The sequence below is a fragment of the Dunckerocampus dactyliophorus genome, chromosome 3, assembly GCF_027744805.1.
Source record: "Dunckerocampus dactyliophorus isolate RoL2022-P2 chromosome 3, RoL_Ddac_1.1, whole genome shotgun sequence".
In the NCBI taxonomy this organism is placed as follows: domain Eukaryota; kingdom Metazoa; phylum Chordata; class Actinopteri; order Syngnathiformes; family Syngnathidae; genus Dunckerocampus; species Dunckerocampus dactyliophorus.
In genome coordinates this window covers 5493244-5513863 of record NC_072821.1, presented here as the reverse complement: position 1 = coordinate 5513863, position 20620 = coordinate 5493244, and the positions used below count along the sequence as shown (strand labels likewise).

General features: G+C 42.5%; 2 protein-coding genes and 1 long non-coding RNA gene across 8 annotated transcripts in view; 1 reads left to right on the top strand and 2 right to left on the bottom strand.

Annotated features, from left to right (window-relative positions):
- Nucleotides 1-219: 219 nt before the first annotated feature.
- On the top strand, nt 220-5197 carry LOC129178742 (ubiquitin-like protein 7). The gene is made up of 11 exons (XM_054771264.1): nt 220-348; nt 593-767; nt 871-990; nt 1079-1164; nt 3042-3126; nt 3228-3285; nt 3366-3499; nt 4169-4218; nt 4312-4488; nt 4614-4727; nt 4816-5197. Exons 2-11 carry the CDS (start codon nt 593-595, stop codon nt 4954-4956), a joined length of 1140 nt encoding a protein of 379 aa, XP_054627239.1. The 5' UTR covers nt 220-348; the 3' UTR covers nt 4957-5197.
- On the bottom strand, nt 1306-7392 carry LOC129178744 (uncharacterized). 2 transcript variants are annotated; one of them, XR_008569839.1, is made up of 7 exons: nt 6684-6863; nt 6166-6364; nt 5954-6063; nt 4609-4969; nt 3591-3865; nt 3382-3482; nt 1306-2599 (listed from the first exon to the last, which is right to left on the bottom strand). It is a non-coding gene; the product is annotated as an uncharacterized LOC129178744 (long non-coding RNA). The 2 variants fall into 2 exon arrangements; XR_008569838.1 differs by lacking the exon at nt 6684-6863 and adding an exon at nt 6877-7392 and having other exon boundaries at nt 1307-2599.
- A 559-nt stretch (nt 7393-7951) lies between these two features.
- LOC129178741 (SH2 domain-containing adapter protein F-like) overlaps nt 7952-20620 on the bottom strand; it is a 115745-nt gene continuing 103076 nt past the window's right edge. For 4 of the 5 annotated variants that reach the window (XM_054771259.1, XM_054771262.1, XM_054771260.1 and 1 more), the window contains 2 exons: nt 20293-20412; nt 7952-10781 (listed from right to left, as the gene is read on the bottom strand). In XM_054771259.1, the coding sequence (XP_054627234.1) occupies nt 10595-10781; nt 20293-20412 (307 nt within the window). In that variant the 3' untranslated portion in view covers nt 7952-10594. The remainder of the gene's footprint in view (nt 10782-20292; nt 20413-20620) is intronic. The other variant, XM_054771261.1, reaches the window with a different exon arrangement.

Below are 20620 nucleotides of genomic sequence, written 5' to 3'. Positions count from 1 at the left end.
GATCGTGAAACATCTGTCTGAAGAAACTAAACTGCACAGCAGGAAAATCGATCAAGTGCATATTATAATGCGCTTAAAACATACGTTTGGATATATTTCGTTAAATATTATTTTATAGTTTTAAAAAAGTAACTAGGAGTAGAATATGTATTTGTTTTGGCTGAGAAACGTGGCGAAAAAATTCGGGCTATAAAAGTTCCCTGACTAGTACACCGACAACAAATGCAACGCACGTCACGTGACTGAACCCCGGAAGTGAGCCGACCGTCATCGTTGAAAGAATGAGTGTGCAGTTCTTTTAGTAATTGCGCGATTCCTGTGGGTTTTCAGAGGATAATACATTTACAGGTTTGTTATTAATCGCGTTAAACATTCAATTTCACAGTAAAAGCTGAAAACTTCCGTTCGTAAGCCAAACAGCTGCGTCTTAATCAAGTCAGCTAGCCTCGAATGGACGTTTGCAAACATCAGGCATTACTTCAAAGCATGGTGGAAAATAAAACAGTTATTATTCTGTCCTAAATGCTAACGTCCGTGTTGCAATCGCGTATTACCCCACTGCATGCTTTGAGACTGCTTACTTTAATTCCAGATGGCTTCCTCCGATTGGCACCTGTCTGTGAAGCTGGTGGATCAGCCCAAATCCATCTTCCACTTCCCTGAGATGATGCCAGGGGATGTTGCACCCGGAGGATACAGAGTCTCTACCCTAAAACAGCTGGTGGCGGCTCAGCTCCCCAACTCCATCCCTGACCCTGACCTCATAGGTACGACATAGGTCACAGCATCCATTCAGTACACAGATGAATGTCTTGTCTATACACTACAGTATGTTAGGGAAATTCTCCTGATAATTCTGTCTTGTTCCAGAGCTGGTCCATTGCGGGCGTAAACTTAAAGATGATCTCACGTTGGATGCTTGCGGGATTCTACCAGGATCCACTTTACATGTACTGAAAAAGACATGGCCAGAACCTGAGAGTATTGCAGGTACGTGTGTATTTACTGTGTTTTTTATTTATTTATTAGAGATGCACACAATGCTGTAAAGGTGAACACTGGTCTGTTTATGCTTCAGAACCTGTGAACAGAGCCACTGCGGCTCGAGAGTTCCGAATGCTCCACGCTGCCCTCCACTCTCTGCACTCCACCTATAGAGACTCAGTGAGTGGAAGTTTAAATACACTTGTTGAACATTTCTGTACGGTTATTTAACCTGTAGTTGTAGTTTGCAAGGGTGTAGAAGTACTGCGTTACACTGAGAGCTGTTTGTAATAGTGGAACCTCCAATTTATTTTTTTTCTACAGGAAATAATGGAAATAGAAATCTGTTCCAGTGTCAAATTGTCACCATCGTAAACGTTTGACATTAACATAAGTTTAACATTGGTCATTGGCCAACATTGGCCAGACAAGTGTTAAAATAAGTTAACCACTCTTAGTAGTGACACAAAAAAAGTTAAAACCATCTTCTCATGCAAGTGTAAAAATAAGTAAACCACTGTTAGCAATAAAATAACTTGAATTGAATGGCAAATTACATGATGATTTATGTAGCAGATGCCCGTCTTGTATTTTCATTTTTTTTAACACCCTTAACTGTCCCACACGTGTAAGAAGTACGACGCTGTCGACAGTAAGACTTGAAAACAATACGACAATCTTAACTTTAATGACAATGTCATAGATTTTCTCATTTTAAAACATGTTTAACTGTCATACAAGTGCAAGAAGACATTAGCCCCTTAGTAGTAAAACACTTGAAACAAAATGTATTAGTCTTAATTGCCATACAAGTGTAAAAAGAAGTTAGCCACTTTTAGCAGTCAAGCAAAAAAACAACACAGTTTTGTTATACAAGTGCAAAAAGAAGTTAGCCACTCTTCGTAGTAAAATAATACATGAAAACAGTCTTAATGGTCATATAAGTGCAAAAAGAAGTTAGTCACTCTTGGTAGTAAAACAAAAAAAAACTGTCATTACTCATTCATTACCAAAGAAGGTAGTTATACAGTATCTTTTTAAAACGCCCGATTTCCCGCCCACCACCGAATTTATACACGTCTTGCATTTTTTTGCACGAGAGGCTGACAGAGGTGACGATGCAACTCAGAAAAGGATTGCGCTTGAGAGCAAGTTTAATGCCATAAAAGCGCTGAGAAAGGAGACACATGGCATGACAAGAAGAAAAGCCCTTGCATACAAGCTTTGTTACATTGTGTAGGTTTCTTTTAGTAGGTTCCATGTTTATACAGCCACAGAACACAATATTCTGTCCAGTCAAAATGGTCAAAGATGGCCTGTACTGAGGGGGCTGTCTTTTGAAAAGTGGCTGGGATTGAATGAGTTAATTGCCATTCAAGTGTGAAGTTAGTTTTCAAGTGAGCCACTCCTAGTAGTAAAACAAAACACATTCAAACAGTCTTAACTGCCATACAAGTAAAAAGAAGTTATCCGCTCTTAGTAGTGAACCAAAGTGATTGGCTGGCGGCCAGTTGAGGGTGTACACTGCCTCTTGCTAGAAGTCAGCTTGGATAGGCTCCAGCATACCCCGTGACCCTAGTGAGACCAATCGGCGTAGAAGATGGATGGATGGATACTGTAGTAGTAAAACAAAAAGCACATTAAAACAGTCTTGTCGTACAGGTGTAAAAAGAAGTTAGCCCCTCTTAGTAGTGAAACAACAAAAAACATTCAAAGTGTATAATGTACTTTAAGAGTAAGAAATTAAAAAAGCAATAAGACATCCCATGTTTTCTGCTCCTTTGTTTTTTTGGAGTAAATGTAGCAAATGAAGCCAAGTAAAAATAAAGTCATGCACAGTTAATCCTGTGATGCTCACTGAACTGAAACCGTGGTCAAGGTTTTGTGTGACTTGAGCATATTATGTAAACGCCATGCACGTGTATGTTCCACCTCTGCAAGAACACATGCAAGGTTTTCTAAGTTTATAGAATCATTTGGAAACCACTCCAACAGCCTGTACTTCCACCAAAAGGCCAGCACTTTTCTGAACGTTTTGTTGCCTTCTCTTCATGCAGGTCTACAAAATGCTGACCAACAAGGAGTCTCTGGATCAGATCATAGTGGCCACACCAGGTCTCAGGTCAGACCCAGTGGCGCTAGGTAAGACTTGATCCAGACTCATCCATACGTGAGCTTTTTTTTTTTTTTTTTGCCGCACCATGAAAAATATGCAAATGCTGACATTTTCTAATCCTGTCCAGGCGTGCTGCAAGACAAAGATCTCTTCGTGCAGTTCACAGACCCCAACATGTTGGACACGTGAGTGCTGCTTTTTATCTCATTAGAAGTCACTTCTGTTTTTTTTTTTTAAATTCTCATCCTGCTCTCCTTGCCTAAAGACTCATCAGTTCTCACCCTGCCCTCGTCAATGCCATCATCCTTGTGCTGCACTCTGTGGCTGGAAGCATGCCGGCCCAGTCCGCCTCCTCTTCGTCCCGCAACGTCTCCTCTAGCTCCTACAGCGACATGCCAGGTGAACTATTGATATTTGGCATTTTATGTATTATCATTATTGTTATTATTATGGCGGAGTGGTTAGCATGTTGGACACACAGTCGGAAGACCTGGCTTTGAATCTCCGCTTGGGCATCTCTGTGTGTAGTTTGCATGTTCTCCCCGTGCGTGCGTGGGTTTTCTCCTGGTACTCCGGTTTCCTCCCAAATTCCAAAAACATGCATGTTAGGTTCATTGGCAAATCTGAAATTGTCCGTAGGTATGAATGTGAGTGTGAATGGTTGTTTGTGTATATGTGCCCTGCCATTGGCTGGCGACCAGTCCAGGGTGTACCCCGCCTCTTGCCTGAAGTCAGCTGGGATAGGCTCCAGCATACCCCGCGACCCTAATGAAGATAAGCGGCATAGAAAAAGAATGGATGTTGTTATTATTGTAGTATTAAGTATTCATTCATTATGATTTTATATTATATAATGTATGTATACAATGTACATTATTCTCGCACGTGCGTTGATGTAGTCCCTCCCTGTTCTTGCCACTCCCTCTCAAAGTTTTCAGAGAAACGTAGCGGATGTGCCCCCCCCCCCCCCCCCCCCAAAAAAAAACGTACAGACTAAAAACACACTGTGGGTTGTGACCGAGGCATAAGCGACTATATGAGAAAAACCTTCTTCTTCTTCTCTGGTAGGAGGCTTCATGTTCGAGGGCATGTCTGATGACGACGAAGACTTCCAGTCTGTAAGTCAACACATCTGCTGGCTTCTCAGCATCGCACATAACGTGAAGCAAAAAAAAAAAAAGTTGTTTTTTTTTTCCCCACACACAAACCAGGGGAGCCCGGCGGGTCCGTCGAGCAGAGCAGGCTCCTCGGCGGGAATACGACCACTATCACTGAACCACAGCGGCGCCGCGGGGCCTCGACCCATCACACAGAGCGAGCTAGCTACGGCGCTAGCCCTCGCTAGCACGCCTGAAAGCAGCGCCGTGACTCCAACCACAGCGAGCCAGGTAAAACAATGATGGAAAAAAATATCTGCTAGCTGCAAGCTAACTGCTGATTGCTATGATATGCGGTGATGTTGTTTTTAAAGGAATTGCGCTCATTCATCTTTGTTATTTTGACCTTACCATAGGCGGAGTCCTCTAGTGGCGCCGCCCCCATGCCAGCAGGGACGCCGGTCAGCAATGACCTCTTCAGCCAGGCGCTGCAGCAAGCCCTCCAGGCCTCCAACATGTCAGGCCTGCAGGTGCCTAATGGCGAGAAACAGCAACAGGATGTTCACGCTGACACAAGAGTGCCATAAAATGACGTGTGTGGTGTTTGGGTGTTTTCAGGGTCGCTGGCAGTCCCAGATGCAGCAGCTGAGAGACATGGGCATCCAGGATGAGGAGTTGATGCTGAGAGCTCTGCAGGCCACTGATGGAGACATCCAAGCGGCCCTGGAGCTCATCTTTGCTGGAGGACCAGGACTCTGAGCACAGACCCCACCTATGGACCCGGACTTTATCAGAGAAAGGATGATTCTAAGGAGGATGAGAATTTTGTAGGTTTTGTGGAAGTGGGTAACTGTACTGCTTGTTAATATGCAGACGTGTCGTGCTTACATGTTGTCATTGAAACAGCATGACACCCTAATAGCTTCTTACTTTTAGACTGACAGCTGAAGTAATAAACGGAAATATAAGCTTTTTGGATGGAAACACCTGTTGTATTTGATGTCTCTACACACAAATTGTAATTTGACGGCAAAGCGTCATGATATTGTGCATATTCAAGTCAATATTACCAAAAAATATAATAAATTAATATAATAAAATGTCATAATATAAGATATATTACATTTGATTAAAATAGTGTGAAGGAAATTTCAAAATACTACATAAAAAATAATTGCAGAATATTACCAAAAAGGGGGGTATTGTGAGAAAAGTCATGTTATGAAATGTGATTTTTAAAAAGTCCCAAGGAAATATATTGCAAGAAAACGTGATTTTACACCTTACGTAATGCCAAAAAATTACCAATACTAATAACGAGGTAATAATCCATTAATGTCATACGAGGAAAAAGTTATAAATGGTCATTTGATAATAGAACATAAACCAAATGAGGAAAAATATTCTACATTTAAAAAAAAGCATAATTTAATGAAACTAAACAACACTGCTGTTTGTTATGCGAGAACAGCTGCTGTAACAATAAATGTCCATGTGATATCAGAAGCACCTACACCTGTAGGACAGTTGAGGCTCTTGGTGCAGTTCTCTAGTTTGTACACTAGATGGCGATGAAGTACTATTTATTTTTCCATCCGGCCCTTGTCTCCAGTTACACTCATTTTTCACGTTTAGAATATGACACGTCAATGTGTTAAACTGCTAAGATACAAAAAATAAAAGAATACAAGATAAGGCAGTGATATAATATGCATTAGTGGATGGGGTGGGATGGGTACCACATGTATTTTTTTACAGGATATCTGCTGCAGGCTGAAGCAGACATCACATGGAAGGTTGTGGTTCTGGTTCCCTCAGGAGTCTTCTCTAATCAAGCCAGAACAGACAGGAGGCACAATAGCAACACTTTTGTGGAGAAAAAGGAGGAGGAAAGAAGGTGAGAATCCACTTTTGTCTTGGTGAAAGGAGACGAGTGCGGCGGCGTGATTAGCATATCACGTCTGTTACCTGAGATTGCTTTCTGCCAGGCCAGCATCACCTCCTAGAATCCACAATGAGGCACCGGTGGACATTTCTAGCCTCCTTCAAGGCCCATTGAACTGTTTTACCTCTGGAGGATTTGTTTCTTTGTGCACAGAAGATCCTCTGATGCCTTTCTGAAGGAAGAGGTGGAGAGCAGGCCTTTGGAGACCAGTCTGGATGGAACCTTTGGATTTGAGAACCAGATTTGTCTGACTGCTTTGAACATATAGCAATGGATGAGACACAAGAAGACTAAAAATGTATCTAAGCTGACTAGTTATGTATGAATAAATTACATTTAAGCACAAATATAGCGCTATGAAGACATGTTGTCCCTCTTTTATCACGATTAATTGGTTCCAGAGCCGACCACGACAAGTGAATTTCGCAAAGTAGGATTCAATTTTAACAAACAGATTATTTTAATTATTATTATGATTATTTTAGAACATAGTTTTTGACTTTAGAGACCTGTAGAGATGAAACAACACCCCTATAGTCACCTTTACACTCCTATTATTCTTTGTTTACACCACATTGAGCAGGCTACGGTATCACTGCACCGACATAGGCCGCCGCTAGCATAGCAAGCTACCGAGCTAAATAGTTAGCCTTTCCACTTTACTTATTCTAAACTTAAGAAAGTTTTTCAAACAAAGTGGGGAAGAAGGACAAGGTAAGAAGCCAAACACGTACCGTTTTTCTTCCACACATTTTTTTCCACTCTATCATGTTGGACATGCAGTATCAAAGTAATCAATGTAACATTACTGACACCTGGTGACCACAATACTACACATAACTTGTCTTTCAATAGTTTGGCCTATCAATAGACCATAGTCAACCACAAAACAGTGATCATTTACTAATTCATTCATTTTCAGCAAGGGAGGACTGTATCAGTTTTTTTTTACTATTTCTCGGTTTGTTAGCTAGTAGGCTGTTCGTTTGTTAGCAGGTTACTTCCTGGTTTGATATTTGTTCATTTAAAAGTGACTTCCCTGTTTTTTTATTTGTTTATTTCAAACAAAGGGAGGGAGAGTTGTCGCCTAAAATAATAACTACTGTCAAACCACATAGATTAGTTAAGAGACGGACAGTTAGACTGTGTCTGATCAAAGCAACGTAATCGGCATCCCTTGCAAGAACACGCGCCCAGTTCAACTCCAGCTAATCTTTTTAGCTTGATCGACATTCAGTTCATGTGAAGCTGTTAATACATACCAATATATATAATTATGTCCTGTCATTTATCTTTGTGTTAATTAAATGTAGTCATTTGACAGCCCTAGTTAGAACATTAGTTCCCGACTTGCTTAATAGTTCACTGCTACTTACCTTTTTTTTTGTTAGCCGTCGGCCATTTTTGATGAGTGTAAGAGATTGTGTGCGTGTGTGTGAGATGAGTGACGCTCACTCCAGTGTTTCAAAGTGGATCAATACGCAGCTCTTGAGGTTTGATAACAGCTTCGCTCGCAGCAGCATCGGCAGCCTCCTTCAAACAATGTACCGACCCCTCGCCGTTTAGAGGCGTCGCCACGGCAACCGGCAAACATTTGTCAAAGCATCACACCCATCACGTTTAAGTTGTAATAAGCCCCATTTCTTCTTTTATTTATTTAGCGTTGTGATGTCTCCCCGTTACGATACATTCAGTATATACATTTGGCCATGAGGGGACGCCACACACATTCTCACACACACACACACACACACACACACAATTTAAGACACTTCTGACATAGATGCTCGTATGACAGACGAAAGTGAAGAGTGTGTCCGCTGATTGCAGTCTTATTTATTCCTCCTTTTGGAGCACCTCCGAAGCTAAGGCCTCTCCTAGCTAAAGTACAATAACGCTCGTCAGCAGCAGCGATTCAAAGAATAAACCAGCTGGTTCCAACTACAACATTCAAACATCTTTGTCTTCTCTCCTATAGGTCCACGCCATTCAAACGACTGCTTCCTAGCGAAGCTGCAGTGAAGTCCTACATGTCTCGCTTCATCCACTTTTTTCTTTTTTTTTAAGCAAGTTCTGCTGACTGTTTGGTACCATATTGAACACCAATCATGTTCCCCACCTTCAATCACAGCAGTTGCATAGCACACAAAGGGGGTCCAGCTAACACTCGCTTGCTAATGAAGCCTCACTGTTGATTTTGGATTTGCTCACCAAGCAACTTGATTCAGTGCATTTTTTTTTTACAGTTTCTGCATTCAGATGTAATATTTTTAGAAGTGCTGCTTTTAAATTGCAGCTAACGCCGCACAAGGGCGTGCGTCTGAAAATCAAAGCTAACACACACACACACAAGTCAGTACTGTTCCACCCGTCAGTCCATATTTAGCAACTAGTTTGTTCAGTAGATAGCAGGCTACTTCCTGGTTGGTTTGTTTGGAATGAACGTGCAACGTTCTGGTTGTGTGTTTGCCACGTAGCAGGGTACTATTTGCCTGTTTACTAGTAGCTATGTACTAATTACTTCTATTAGCAGCTACTTCCTGGTGTTTTTGTTAGCAGGCTACTTCCGGACCAAATCAACATGAACCAAACACAAACATTTAGTAGTTTGGTTCACAACATATCTGAAAAAAGGCAAAAATGTCCATCACTGTTTTCTAAAGTCGAAGCTGACATGTGTGAATATTTTGTTTCGCCTAACACACAAAGATAATAGATCTGCTTTCATGGATGACTAAGAAAAATGTTTTAAAAATCACATTTGAGAGGCTGAAATCAGAGGATATTTCCATTTTTAAATGAAAATCCAGATTAATTGAATAATCGATTAATCAGCGATTAATTATTGCACCTTTACTATATTATAGGCAAATTCCTGGTCTGTTTGTTTTTTAGCAGGCTACCTCCTAGTTTGTGTCTTTACTAGCTAGGAGACAACTACCTGGTTTGTGTGTTTGTTTAGCTAACGTGCACCTTAGTTGTGTATATTTGTTAGCTAGCAGGCAATTGACTTCTTTGTCTAATTGTTAGTTAGCAGGCTACTTCCTGGCTTGTTAATTTTCTAGCTGGTAGGCTATTTATTCCTTGTTTGTGAGTTACGGGACAGTCTTGTCTTTAAGTGTACTTGCTTGGCTTTTTGTGTGACAATACTTTTTTCACAAGTCTATGACAAGTTTAACCTCTGGAACCGACTGACTGGCTTATTTCAGCGGAAATGGCACGAGTGCACGTGACATGTCCTTCTGTGAATCAAGTGCGCTTAGTGAGCAAAAGCAAGAACTGGTGTGCTGAAGTGGTTCAACGCGGGGCGGGACCGTCACTCTCTTTTTCGTTAAGTCTTGCAGCGGTCACAACATGTTGGGCACATGTAGTGGTGGTGAAGAGTCGGGTTCCAACAGGCTGCGTTGTGATTGGTCAGCAACAAAATGCCAAGGCTTGACAAGCAGACAAGGAAAACAAAGAACATGTAGAGCACCACATAGTAGAAGCGTCATCCCAGGGAATCAGAATGAGGGCGGAAAGGGGAGCCGCCGCCCACATGTCGGCGCTAATTAACCCTCAATAAATTACAGTCAAGGAACGATCATTTAAAAGGAGCATTGAACACCAGCTGATCTGACTGACCCATGCATTACTGTATAAGGCTACTGACATCACACAGCATCGGGACTAAAACACACTAAAGGCAGCCTTAAATTGTCTTTTTTGTTGTTTTTTTCTTTTTTTTTTCAAAGAAAATCCAAAATGAACGATGTGACTTGAAGGAAATTGGGAATGTCAAAGCGAGAGCAGATGGATGCGGGCCATCCCATTGTACCTATTGATCCGCAGACAGAATGACATTGATTTTCTGAGGTAGACAATGCAGGCGTTTCATTCTCCCGATGCAAAAGGCGGTCTGGGTGGGGTGGCAGAAGGAAAGGGGGTTAAAAGCGGGGCGGTGGCTTGGTCTATTTCCAGCCTCAGCCGATTGTACGATGCCGGATGGGTCGGTCCATCCATCCATCACGACGCCCTCCGGCCCATCTCGCCACTTATGCTGTCATTGGCGTGACACGCCCTCCCTCGGTGACGGATGGTGGACAGTATGGACTCTGACAAGAAAGAGAGATCAGCGTAGAGATCATGTCAGGACTGGACAACACTCCCTCAAACATCCTCTACAGGCTTGACTAACATTTCACGTCTCTCCCTTACGGAAAAGCAAAGCTTTTCATGATGAAACGTCCAGACAAATGTTGGGTTCCCTCTTTGTGGGGGGTCCGTGCCAAAGTCTGAAGCCATGAAGCAGGCGCCTATCATAAATAAAATAAAATAATTCTGCAAAAGTCAGCATCTGTCGGCCAGTGAGGTGAGTCAGAATCAGCAGTTTGGGATTTCCCTTTCCACGTGGGACCCCGAAAGGTGGGTTGTTTTTGGAGGGGGGTGGGGGGAGTCAAGAGACCGATGGCACTATAGTGTCCTGATGGTGACGGGGTACAGCAGGGACATGTGCTCGGCCCCCTTGATGGGCAGCTTGCGGCTGGAGTAGAAATGGATGATGTCGGGCACGCTGTCGAACGGGCAGCTGTTCTGGCCCAAGACGTACTTGTTCTCCTTGGTCCTGGACAGCTTCATGTGCATGAAGCCCTGGCTGCTCCTGTGACGACACACAAAGACAGATATAAATTGTCACTGGGTGCCATCGCCACGCCTTGAAGTCATCGGGCGCCCCCCGTAGGGACGTGACGAATGGCCCAGAGCCGGATTAGCGCTGATAACTCTTGAGCCCTACTTCTACTTAAAGTGCAGGGTGTCACGTGCCTAGCATACGGATGGAGCTAATGAACCCCCAGGATAAATCACTTAAGCTAGAGCAGTAAAAGCAAAGCAAATTAAAAGGCTCCCCGTGCGTTTCGAGGCGACTCGGATCGATAGCTTTTTACAGTTTGTCAGTAATCTTGTGCTCTCAAATAGAAAATGACAAAACTGGATTTGTTAAAGTAAGAGCTTAGGGATTCCTATGCATTTAATGTTCTGTATAACTTAATACAAATGCTTTTCATAATGGGTCTTTCTGTAAATACATTTTCCATCAGCGACTAATATCTCTAATCGTGCCTGATTTACCGTTTACACGTTGTCAGTAATCTTGTGCTGAGAATTCCAGTGTTTTGAATTACAATTACAGTGGAGCCTCCAAAGTCAAACAATTCAATCTTGAGACAAAAGAAAAAAAGTCTTGAGACTTTCAGCTCAGTCAGCATCAACAGGATGATCGCCACAAGTGTGTTGAGCTTTTTCTTTGGCTTTTATGGGGTTGGTGACGTTATCACAAACGGGTACCGGTGACGGCAAATAGGAAACGTTTGGTGTTGGTCACGGAATGGAAGTGATGAAATGCAACTTGAGCTGGAGGAAAGCGGTGCACACGTCAGTGTCCTGGCTGCTCAGCACAACATGGCTAAAGCAATGTTAATAAGAAGCTAAGAACAGGATGTACAGGAGGACCTTGGGTTACAGCTCGTGGTCACAAATGGTCTCCCATAAATTCATTAAAGACTTAGTTTTGGTTTGTGGACACTCGGCTCACTCGAGAACTAGTTACAGCACATGAATACGCGCGGCACGCGTGTGCCTCATCTCATCACAGCTTCACAGCATGGAGAACATCGCTTATTAATGAACTTTTTGCACTTCATTCTGTCTTCCAACCTTCTGGTGAAAAAATGGCAAGGAAAAGAAAAGCCATCACCATGGAAGTGAAAATGAACATCATAAAATGTTCCTGAGAGAGGAGAAACACCCACCATTAACGGCTGCGTTTATTGGTCTTAACTGTTCTACTATCATTACCACTGAGCTGAACAGCCCGACATGTGTGGCAGAGCAAACGACACTGAGGAGGAGGCTCCTTTCCGTCATGGACAACCAGCATCGTCCAAAGCACAGCGTCATCTCCCAACAGAAGAGCAGTTTCAGTGGCAGATTACTATCACTGTCCTGCTCAACTGAAAGACTGAGCGGATCATTCCTCCCTCACACCATGTGGCTTTTCAACACAACAGAGGGGTAGCGATAAACACACGCAGGACTGGACTTTTTACCCAATTATGTATTATTATGTATCATTGTTAGAATTCATTATTATTTATTATTACCTACTATTGCACTACAAATTGGAAGTGAACCATATTTATTTGTTTACTATTCTTTTTTTCATATTTGCTTCATATTTTCTCTCCTGGCTTGCTTTGGTTGTTTTAGTTTGTGATTAAGTGATTAAGTTTATTCTGACATTTTTGGAGAGCTGCTCGAAAAATGAATTTCTCATGGACGTTAATAAAGCATCTATCCATGAACTCATCCAATACCAAAGACATAATTATAAATGTTTACAATCCCGAACGCTCGATCCCAACAACGTATTTATACGTCTTTTATGCTTTTTTTGCGCGAGAGGCAAAAAGAGGTGATGATGCAACTCTCCACTAATGCATTACCATTTCAAAGCACTTTTATGCTAGTCAAACGGCCACCAGGTGGCAGAAGTGCGTTTGATAAGAGCTCGGCAGGGATCATCACGACAGGAAGGAGGAAGTGAGACAGCGTGGAAGAGTGTAGCGTGCAGGAGGTTACGCAGGGAACACACATGTGTGCGCACACGTGCACACACATCGTTCGGTTCCAAATGTAAAAAATTGTAAATAGTTAATGGTGTTACATTTGTAAATTTAAAAAAAAAGTGTTGTTTATGTTGGTATAGTTGTTTAATTATTTGAGCTGTCACAAAAGCAAAACATTTGTGTCAAAGTGAAAGTTATGCTTGAAATGTATCATTTCACAAAAAGCTGTTTTTCCCCATCCCTTTTTCTAGTTGGGAACTGATATTTCCCTGAAACTTACCTACCTTCTACTGCTGATTACTACTGAACCAAAAAAAGAGGCGACAAACGTTTTTTTTCTGATGAAAAACTGGGGTCCAGTCTTTCTTTTGGTAGGTTCCATGTTTATATAGCAAATATTCTTGGAAGGTCAGTCAAAATCCTCTAAAATGGCCGCTACTGAAGGGTCTTTTGAAGAATGGCTGGCATTGAATGAGTAAAGGGTGAAGAACGAATCCTTTGGGATTCTCCATCAAAGTTAAATGCATTCTTCACTCATCTGCGGGCGACTAAAATGAAAAAGTAACGGGTCCAATGCGAGGACAACCTTCCGATATGTAAAATGTGGACGAGCCACTGTGTTTGTAGTATGTAGGTGACATTTATTTTAGTGTCGCCAGTTGTGTTTATCTGTGGAGGGCTCTTCTGTTAAAAATAGACCCTCCAAAGTGCTTTTGATGAATCATCCTTCCCTCGGAGGCGGATGTTAGGTGACACAGAAACACACTTAAAAAGATAAACACAAAGTTGTTTTTTTCTGAAAGATTCCCATCTGATTTTTCAGGCAAATGTCTGGCGGGTGTTGATACACAATATTGCCCTGCGGAGTCAATCCAGCCGGCAGTAAAATGAATGTCTGACACAGCAAGTGTGTGTTTGTGTGCTTTTTTTTTTTTGTCTAATCAAGATTAATCTGTCCTGTTGTCCGCACTGAACTTTATGACTTTGATTGAAACCCGGTCGTCCTTGACAAGACGGCGATGGCGGCTTATCTCTTTGCCTTTCGACGTGCCACATCGTCCCCCGTAAATGACGGATCTGGGAGACGTCGGTAAAGGCAAAAAGGCGAGTCTGTCAAAAGATAATGATCCTTCACAGAAGTGATAACCGTTTAAAGCTTTACGGAGCATCAAATGTCGCGGGCATCCGTCATTTCACATGAGCACCAATTGAATTAGTCCTACATGATTCAGTACAGCACAAAAACCCCTTCAGACTATTTCCATACCATAATAAAAGTTAGCTGGCATACAAATTATTCAGTACACTTGCACACCCTAGTGTGACCCATGTTGAACGGAGGACTCAATGCAAGCTTCAGGAGTTGCTACATTTCTATGTTTCTACCCAAACGGGACCTGCAGTCATCTGAAGGAGATCTGAAATAAGCTGTCTCCAAATAATGTAGGAGCATCTTTAATAGCATGCAGGAACTTATTTACAACATATAACGTGTCTGCTGCTGTTTTGGGTAGCAATGGGGTTGTGTTTGGTCAACAGCATCTATGAACGGATCTAGGGATTGTAAATGTACTGCGGTATCAGCTGCGGTAAGAGAATCACAGTAAGCACTTGTATCAGCAGCCATTTACTTGAGAAGACACTCTTAAATGTTTCAATAAGGCACTTTGGTGAGACATGGCCTCCATTAGAGTGGAGGCCTATTTGAGGAAATGTTTTATTATTATATATTATTCATACTATAACACAGCAGGGTCATTGAGTCATAGGTTACTTTGATTTCTTGTTTTGTTGATATTCATTGAGCAAAACGATGGATAAAGTGAATCACTTGCAGATGTCAAGGTGGATTAGCTTCGTTCTGCTCTCCAACACTTCAAATCTAGACTTACACTCCAAATATCACAGATCCTTCAAGTGGACGCCTTGCTGTGAAATGTGATGACACTCCATTCTGTTTACCTAAAAAGGCTTCCTTGTGATAAAAGACAAGAAGGGGCGAGAGGCAAGTGTGAAGGTTTGTGAGGGCGCCGCAGACGGGAAACGCTTCCCATCAGGTCAGACAACTCTCTGGGAAGCCTTTGTCGGGTCTCCATCAATAATGCAGCACACATACGTGCCGCCGCTCGGCCTCATGCATCTTTCAGCGAGCCCAGACATGGACCCGTCCTCACCTTGGGCATCCCCTCAGTCTCAGCATGGCAGCAGGGGGAGCTGGCCTGATGTGAGCAGAGCTGAACTTGGAATAACTTCTGCCTGTACTGCAGTGTCACTTGGCCAATCAGCCTTCAGATGGCTTTGGAGACCGACGTGTACTGTAATCATAAAATGAGAGGGGGAAGGAAAAGTAGTTCCTGCCAGGATGACATCATTAGCCGTTTTAAAACTGACTAATTCTCTCAAATATACGCACATCTTCCCCCAAATGTGTCTAAATATTGACAATCGACACCGGTATCGGAAACCATACTCTCCATGAGTATGGGTATTTCTGTCCGTACAGAGAAGCCTGAGGGAACTACTGTGATGTTTCACACAGTTTTACTCCTGTGCGTACTTTCCACACAATGCATTCCGAAAAGCGTTCCTCTCTTGCTACGATGCTGTATTGGGGTCACAGAAGCCTTACCTTTAATATCAGTTAGCAGCAGCAGCTTGAAGGCCATAAATAAATGACTTTACCGCACTCCCTCCATTTCCGCTTTGATAGCAGAGCTCGTAATTGAGGTCCGTCCGGACACTTTTGCGATGTGGATTAATGGCAGCTGCAGCGAGCAAAAAGGACCAGCTCATCTCTTTCGACTGGAAATACAACTTAAATGACCCTGCTCTGATAGTCTGATTGAGTTTAAATGCCATCTACTTGTTTTTTAACACCAACAAGTCCAGCATGATGGCAGTTGTGGTTTTCTTTTCAAAGACTGCTGCTACTGATCTTTACTTTTATGCTACTAAATATTGACTCTCTGCTCGTTATTGAGGGTGCATCGCTGTTGGTCCTCCTGGGAAATTACATTGGCCTTTTTTCAGCAGCTCTCTATTTTCAATTGATTTGCATCTTTGGGACATGAAGGTTTAATAACACGGCGGAGTTTGCTGAACCAGCTTAAAGGCCGACGCCAGGGGTCGCCAACCCGTCGATCGTGAGATACTAGTCGATCTTTCGGACTTTGCCGGTCGATCGCGAGAACATTTTGAAAAAACATTTATGATCATATCAGTGCCCTCACTTCCCGGAGAGCGACCTGCAACCTGCAAGCCCCAGCAAGGAGTCCAGTCCCCGAAACCCAGGTACACCAGTACAACGGCTCGCCCCCCCCGAGGGAGGGAGTGACAGAGCCCTGAAGCGATGTGCTTGCGCACACAACAGTAATTAGTGCATGTTAGTAGGGCTCAAAGTCTGCCTTTGCTACCTCAAAGTTAAGGCACAATTATAACTTCATAGACATCCAACTCCAAAAAATCTTTGAGCCGTGACGCCGCTGCTCGTTAAGGGCTGACCGTTGTAGCGCATTGACCAGCCCCTCTCTCCTCAATCTGCAGTTGTGGTTTGTTCATGAAGCCGACGCCACAAGCCCAACCCGGACCAAGAGCCAAAAAAGTAGGCATGCCCAAAATGTGGCTGAGGGGCCCGCGGCTCATTTGTTACTGCACCACTGCAGAGGCCAAGACCAGGGTTCTTGCTCTCAAAAAGGTTGGTGACCACTGTGAAATAAGCAGTGCTGTCGAAAATAGCACGTTATCGGCAGTAACAAATTTATTTCATTGATGGCATTAAGAATTTTAGCATAATTAACGCATGCGCACCATGTCAAACAGCAGTGTAGTTCCAACACCGTAGCATCAACTCACAAACATGTCTCGAGTCCTCCTCGGAGCGACACTTCTTCATTGTCACTAGACGACGGTGAGGTGCCTTCAGGGGCACTCAGGACATCACGACAACGTGTTTCTAATGCGTGTGTGTGTGGTCTAGATAAACAGAAATACAAAGAAAAACAATACACGGATGTTCTTACCACTCACTTTGGAACTCTTAATGCCAAAGTACAATTTGCTGCATTTAGGGATGCGCGGAAATTCCATAAAATAGATCAGCACTCAAAACAGTGAATTCAACTTGAAAAATGACGTGGTGTCTTTGAACGCACCCCCATGGCTCATAACACGGTTAAAGTGTGATTCAAATGTCCTGCTACTAGTAAAGGGACTAGTGTTAGGTAAATACATTTTCAGACATGTGTGGTATCTTTTAGCATTCTGTTCATTTAGAACTGTTAATACATACAAATATATGATATTGTGTCCTTTTAAATGTCTCTTTGCTCATAAAATACAGTAAAAACGGCTGCAAATGGTGATTAATCACGATTAATTCGTTTGAATTTGATTAGCATTTTTAATCATTTGACAGCTCGAGAAATAAGTCGATTTCCATTCAAAGAAGTCAAACACCAACGTTGCCACATGAACAACGGTTAACTTCTTTTTACGCTTGTGCGACAAGTGAGAACGTTAAAAATGAGATGAGATAATGAGACCCTGCATTATGACTTTGCGATTAAAGTTGACATTGAGTGTTGTAGCATTTTTATCACGTTGGCTAAAGTATTTTCACACATGTACGGCAGTTGAAAATGTTACTTAAACATTGCCAGCGCAGCTGGAAGGGGTTCTATTGACCCTGGAACAGATTATTATTACCTTATTACCTATTATTATGTTTTTGCCTGAATTGTTCCGAATGGATTTGGATGAAATTTTAAGGAATTGTCGGAAATCGGATATGAAAGAAGTGATTACATTTTGGGGGTGATCCGGATCACCGTCTGGATCCAGGATTTTCTTTTTTTTTTTTTTTTTTTTTAAGGATTCTTTAACATTGCGATACAGGACCACAAAAAATTGTCAGAGCACTTGGGGAAAAAAAATACAGGACAGGCTTTATTATTTTGGTGTGAATCACAATATGGGGGGAACTACGGCGCTTGCCGCAGGTCTGCGCTCTCCGAGTGCTTCTGCAGTTTTTTGATAATTTCTTCAAGAAAAAAATCCTATGCTTAAAAAATGTTACAATTTGTAAAAATATGCTTGTATTATCACTCATAATATTATCATGGTTTATCGCTATTATTATTGCCATTAACACTGCTAGTATCAGTTGTAGCAATCCTGTCATAAAGCAATAGATTAGATATTGCGCAAGTGTATTTCATAATCTCGAAGTGACTGCATGTGCAAAGTAAAACGAAACAAAAAAACAATTCTTTATGTTAGTCGGGCAGAAGAAGCTACAATGCGAGGCGGTCAGATGCAGAAGCGGATGACAACCCGTTTCCCCCTCTGCAGGAATTCCACGCTTCCAGCAAGGTGAGCTAAAGGCTAATCAGCAGTTTTACAGTTCCATCTCTTGTCTAAAGGTCGACGTGAAATTGGGAAGACTTTTTGGAAATATAATTTGGAAATATCATATTTAATATAAAATATGTCCATACCTGTAGCAAATATGGTATTTTGTCAGAGAATGCCCGCTAACGATACAGTACACCCGCCTCCTGTCACAACCAGATGTGCCTTCTTCCTGGGCAAAATGTCAGGACTTAACTAAACCAATCAGCGCTGCCCTTTTCAAACCTCCTGCAAGGGTCGGAGGGGTCGCTGATGAAGGTAGCTGAACTGGGAGCACATCAGCAAATTACGAGGCTCGGCGTCAGAGGGGTGAGGTGAAGGATAAAGGGCTGGACGCTATGTCGGAGGTATAGAGGTCGAAAGGTGACGATTGTTACCATCGAGGAACAGCAGCGTCAGCGGACTCCTGCAGCTCAGGTATATCATTACATGCACAGGGTATCCGTGGGATTCAATCCAATTATGTTGAATTTAAGCCAATATAATGTCTGAAATTCTCTTAAAACGTCCTAAAATATATTACATATGATTTGGAAAGGTCTTAGAAATGTATTAACATTACTTTTATTTGAAACAAATGCATAAATTCTGTCTCGCTTTGAAATATTTTGATTTTTGAGGACACTATAACATAACTACAAAATGAAACTAAAACATCCGTGCAGCCCGGTCAGGAGAGAACGCGCCGCAGAGGAGAGAACTTAACAAAAGCCCACAGCAAAGCCAAATGACTTCTATAAGATGGATTAGTCCAATTTCAACAATTTGTGGTTGCAGAACCATCAGTTTCAATGCAAGGTGGAAGTTGGTGGATGGATACATACACAGTATAATGATACATTTGACTTTTTTTGCCAGTATAGATATGAAATTGTCTTTAAAAGTCTTAAATTTGACTTCTTAAAAGCTGCAGAGACCCTGATGCACTAAAGTACTGGAGTTATTACAGCTACTGTACAGGAAGTACAAGTATGGAACCTGCTTTGAGTCATTAATTGTGAAAGAAGTGTAAAGACAAGTAAACCACTCTATCACACACTAACTACAGCTGAAATAAAGTAAAAGTACTCCCCTTCTCGCAACGGAGAGAAAACAGGAAGGTTTTTGCAGAGTGATACTGCCCGAATAGCTCAATGCCACAAGATCTCGTGTCACAAGATCCCGCAAGATTAAACGTGACCAGATTTCTCGTTCAAAACAAAAAAAAAATGTGTCGTGGGCACTAAATAAATTACTTAATCGTACAATAATGGCCAAGTGGTTAGCATGTTGGCCTCACAGTCGGGAGATCTGGAAGATCTGGGTTTGAATCTCCGTTAGGCATCTCGGTGTGGATGTTTGCATGTTGTCCCCGTTCGTGTGTGGGCTTTCTCCGAGTACTCCGGGTACTCCACATTCCAAAAAGGCTAATAGGTTAACTGGCGACTCTAAATTGTCCATAGGTATGATTGTGAGTGTGCATGGTTGTTTGTCTACATGTGCACAGTCCAGGGTGTACCCCGCCTCTCGCCGAAGTCAGCTGGGATAGGCTCCAGCATGCCCGTGACCCTAGTGAGGCATAGAAGATGGATGGATGGACACAATAAATGAAAATGAGCTCAATCATTTTGCCGGCCTCTATATATCGCCATGTGCATGCGTGTCTGTTTTCCTCATCTCTCGCCTCCAAACAGGCAGGAAGAGAGTTCTTTCACTGCATTGGTTTAAGCACCTTGGCACGTTTGTTCCACAGAAGAATGGCATGAACGGAGTGAGCCAGTCATACATTCTCTGTGTCCCGGTAGCATACACGCAGAGTGCAGAAGAGTGCAACGTAGTATAAATTAAATTAGCAGATTGAAATATATTGTCGTATATATTTTTTTGGTACTTTTCTTCAAAGTAATGTTGTCTCATCTCGTTCTCACAGACCCAATCTCGTGCATCGTCCCGTCTCGTCAGCTGAATGTCTTGTGACACTACTAGTTATCACACACGCACAGGAGCCAAAGAAAAGTCATACCAATTGTGGCTGACGTCTAGGGTGATGATGGTTGGCGCTCCCAAGTTGTGTTTGACTTTTGAAGCATTTTTTTTTTTTTTACCAGAAAATCTTTTCCGAACTGAAATGTCACAACTTTGCAAATTTGTTCTTACTTGAGTGAGAGGGAGTAGTCGTTCTTGCTCGTTTCGCTGTTCCTCACCAGGTAGCTAGCCTCCTTGCACAGCCTTAGCAGGCATTCCGCATCCGTTCGGCTGATGGCGCCATGGTACCAGCTGTCCGAAAGCAATGCGAGCGTGAATTAAAACGTCTGCGTGGTACTCAGCTCTGCTGTACTTGCTTTTGACAGCACTACCAGGTATTCTATACATCCTTATTGTTGTTAGTGTGCGTTGTTGTGACGGATGTACCTGTATGCAAGGCTGCATGGTGTTTGCAGTACTACTTTAAAGTGAAGAGCCAAGCTGGTACTGTGCAGTGGAA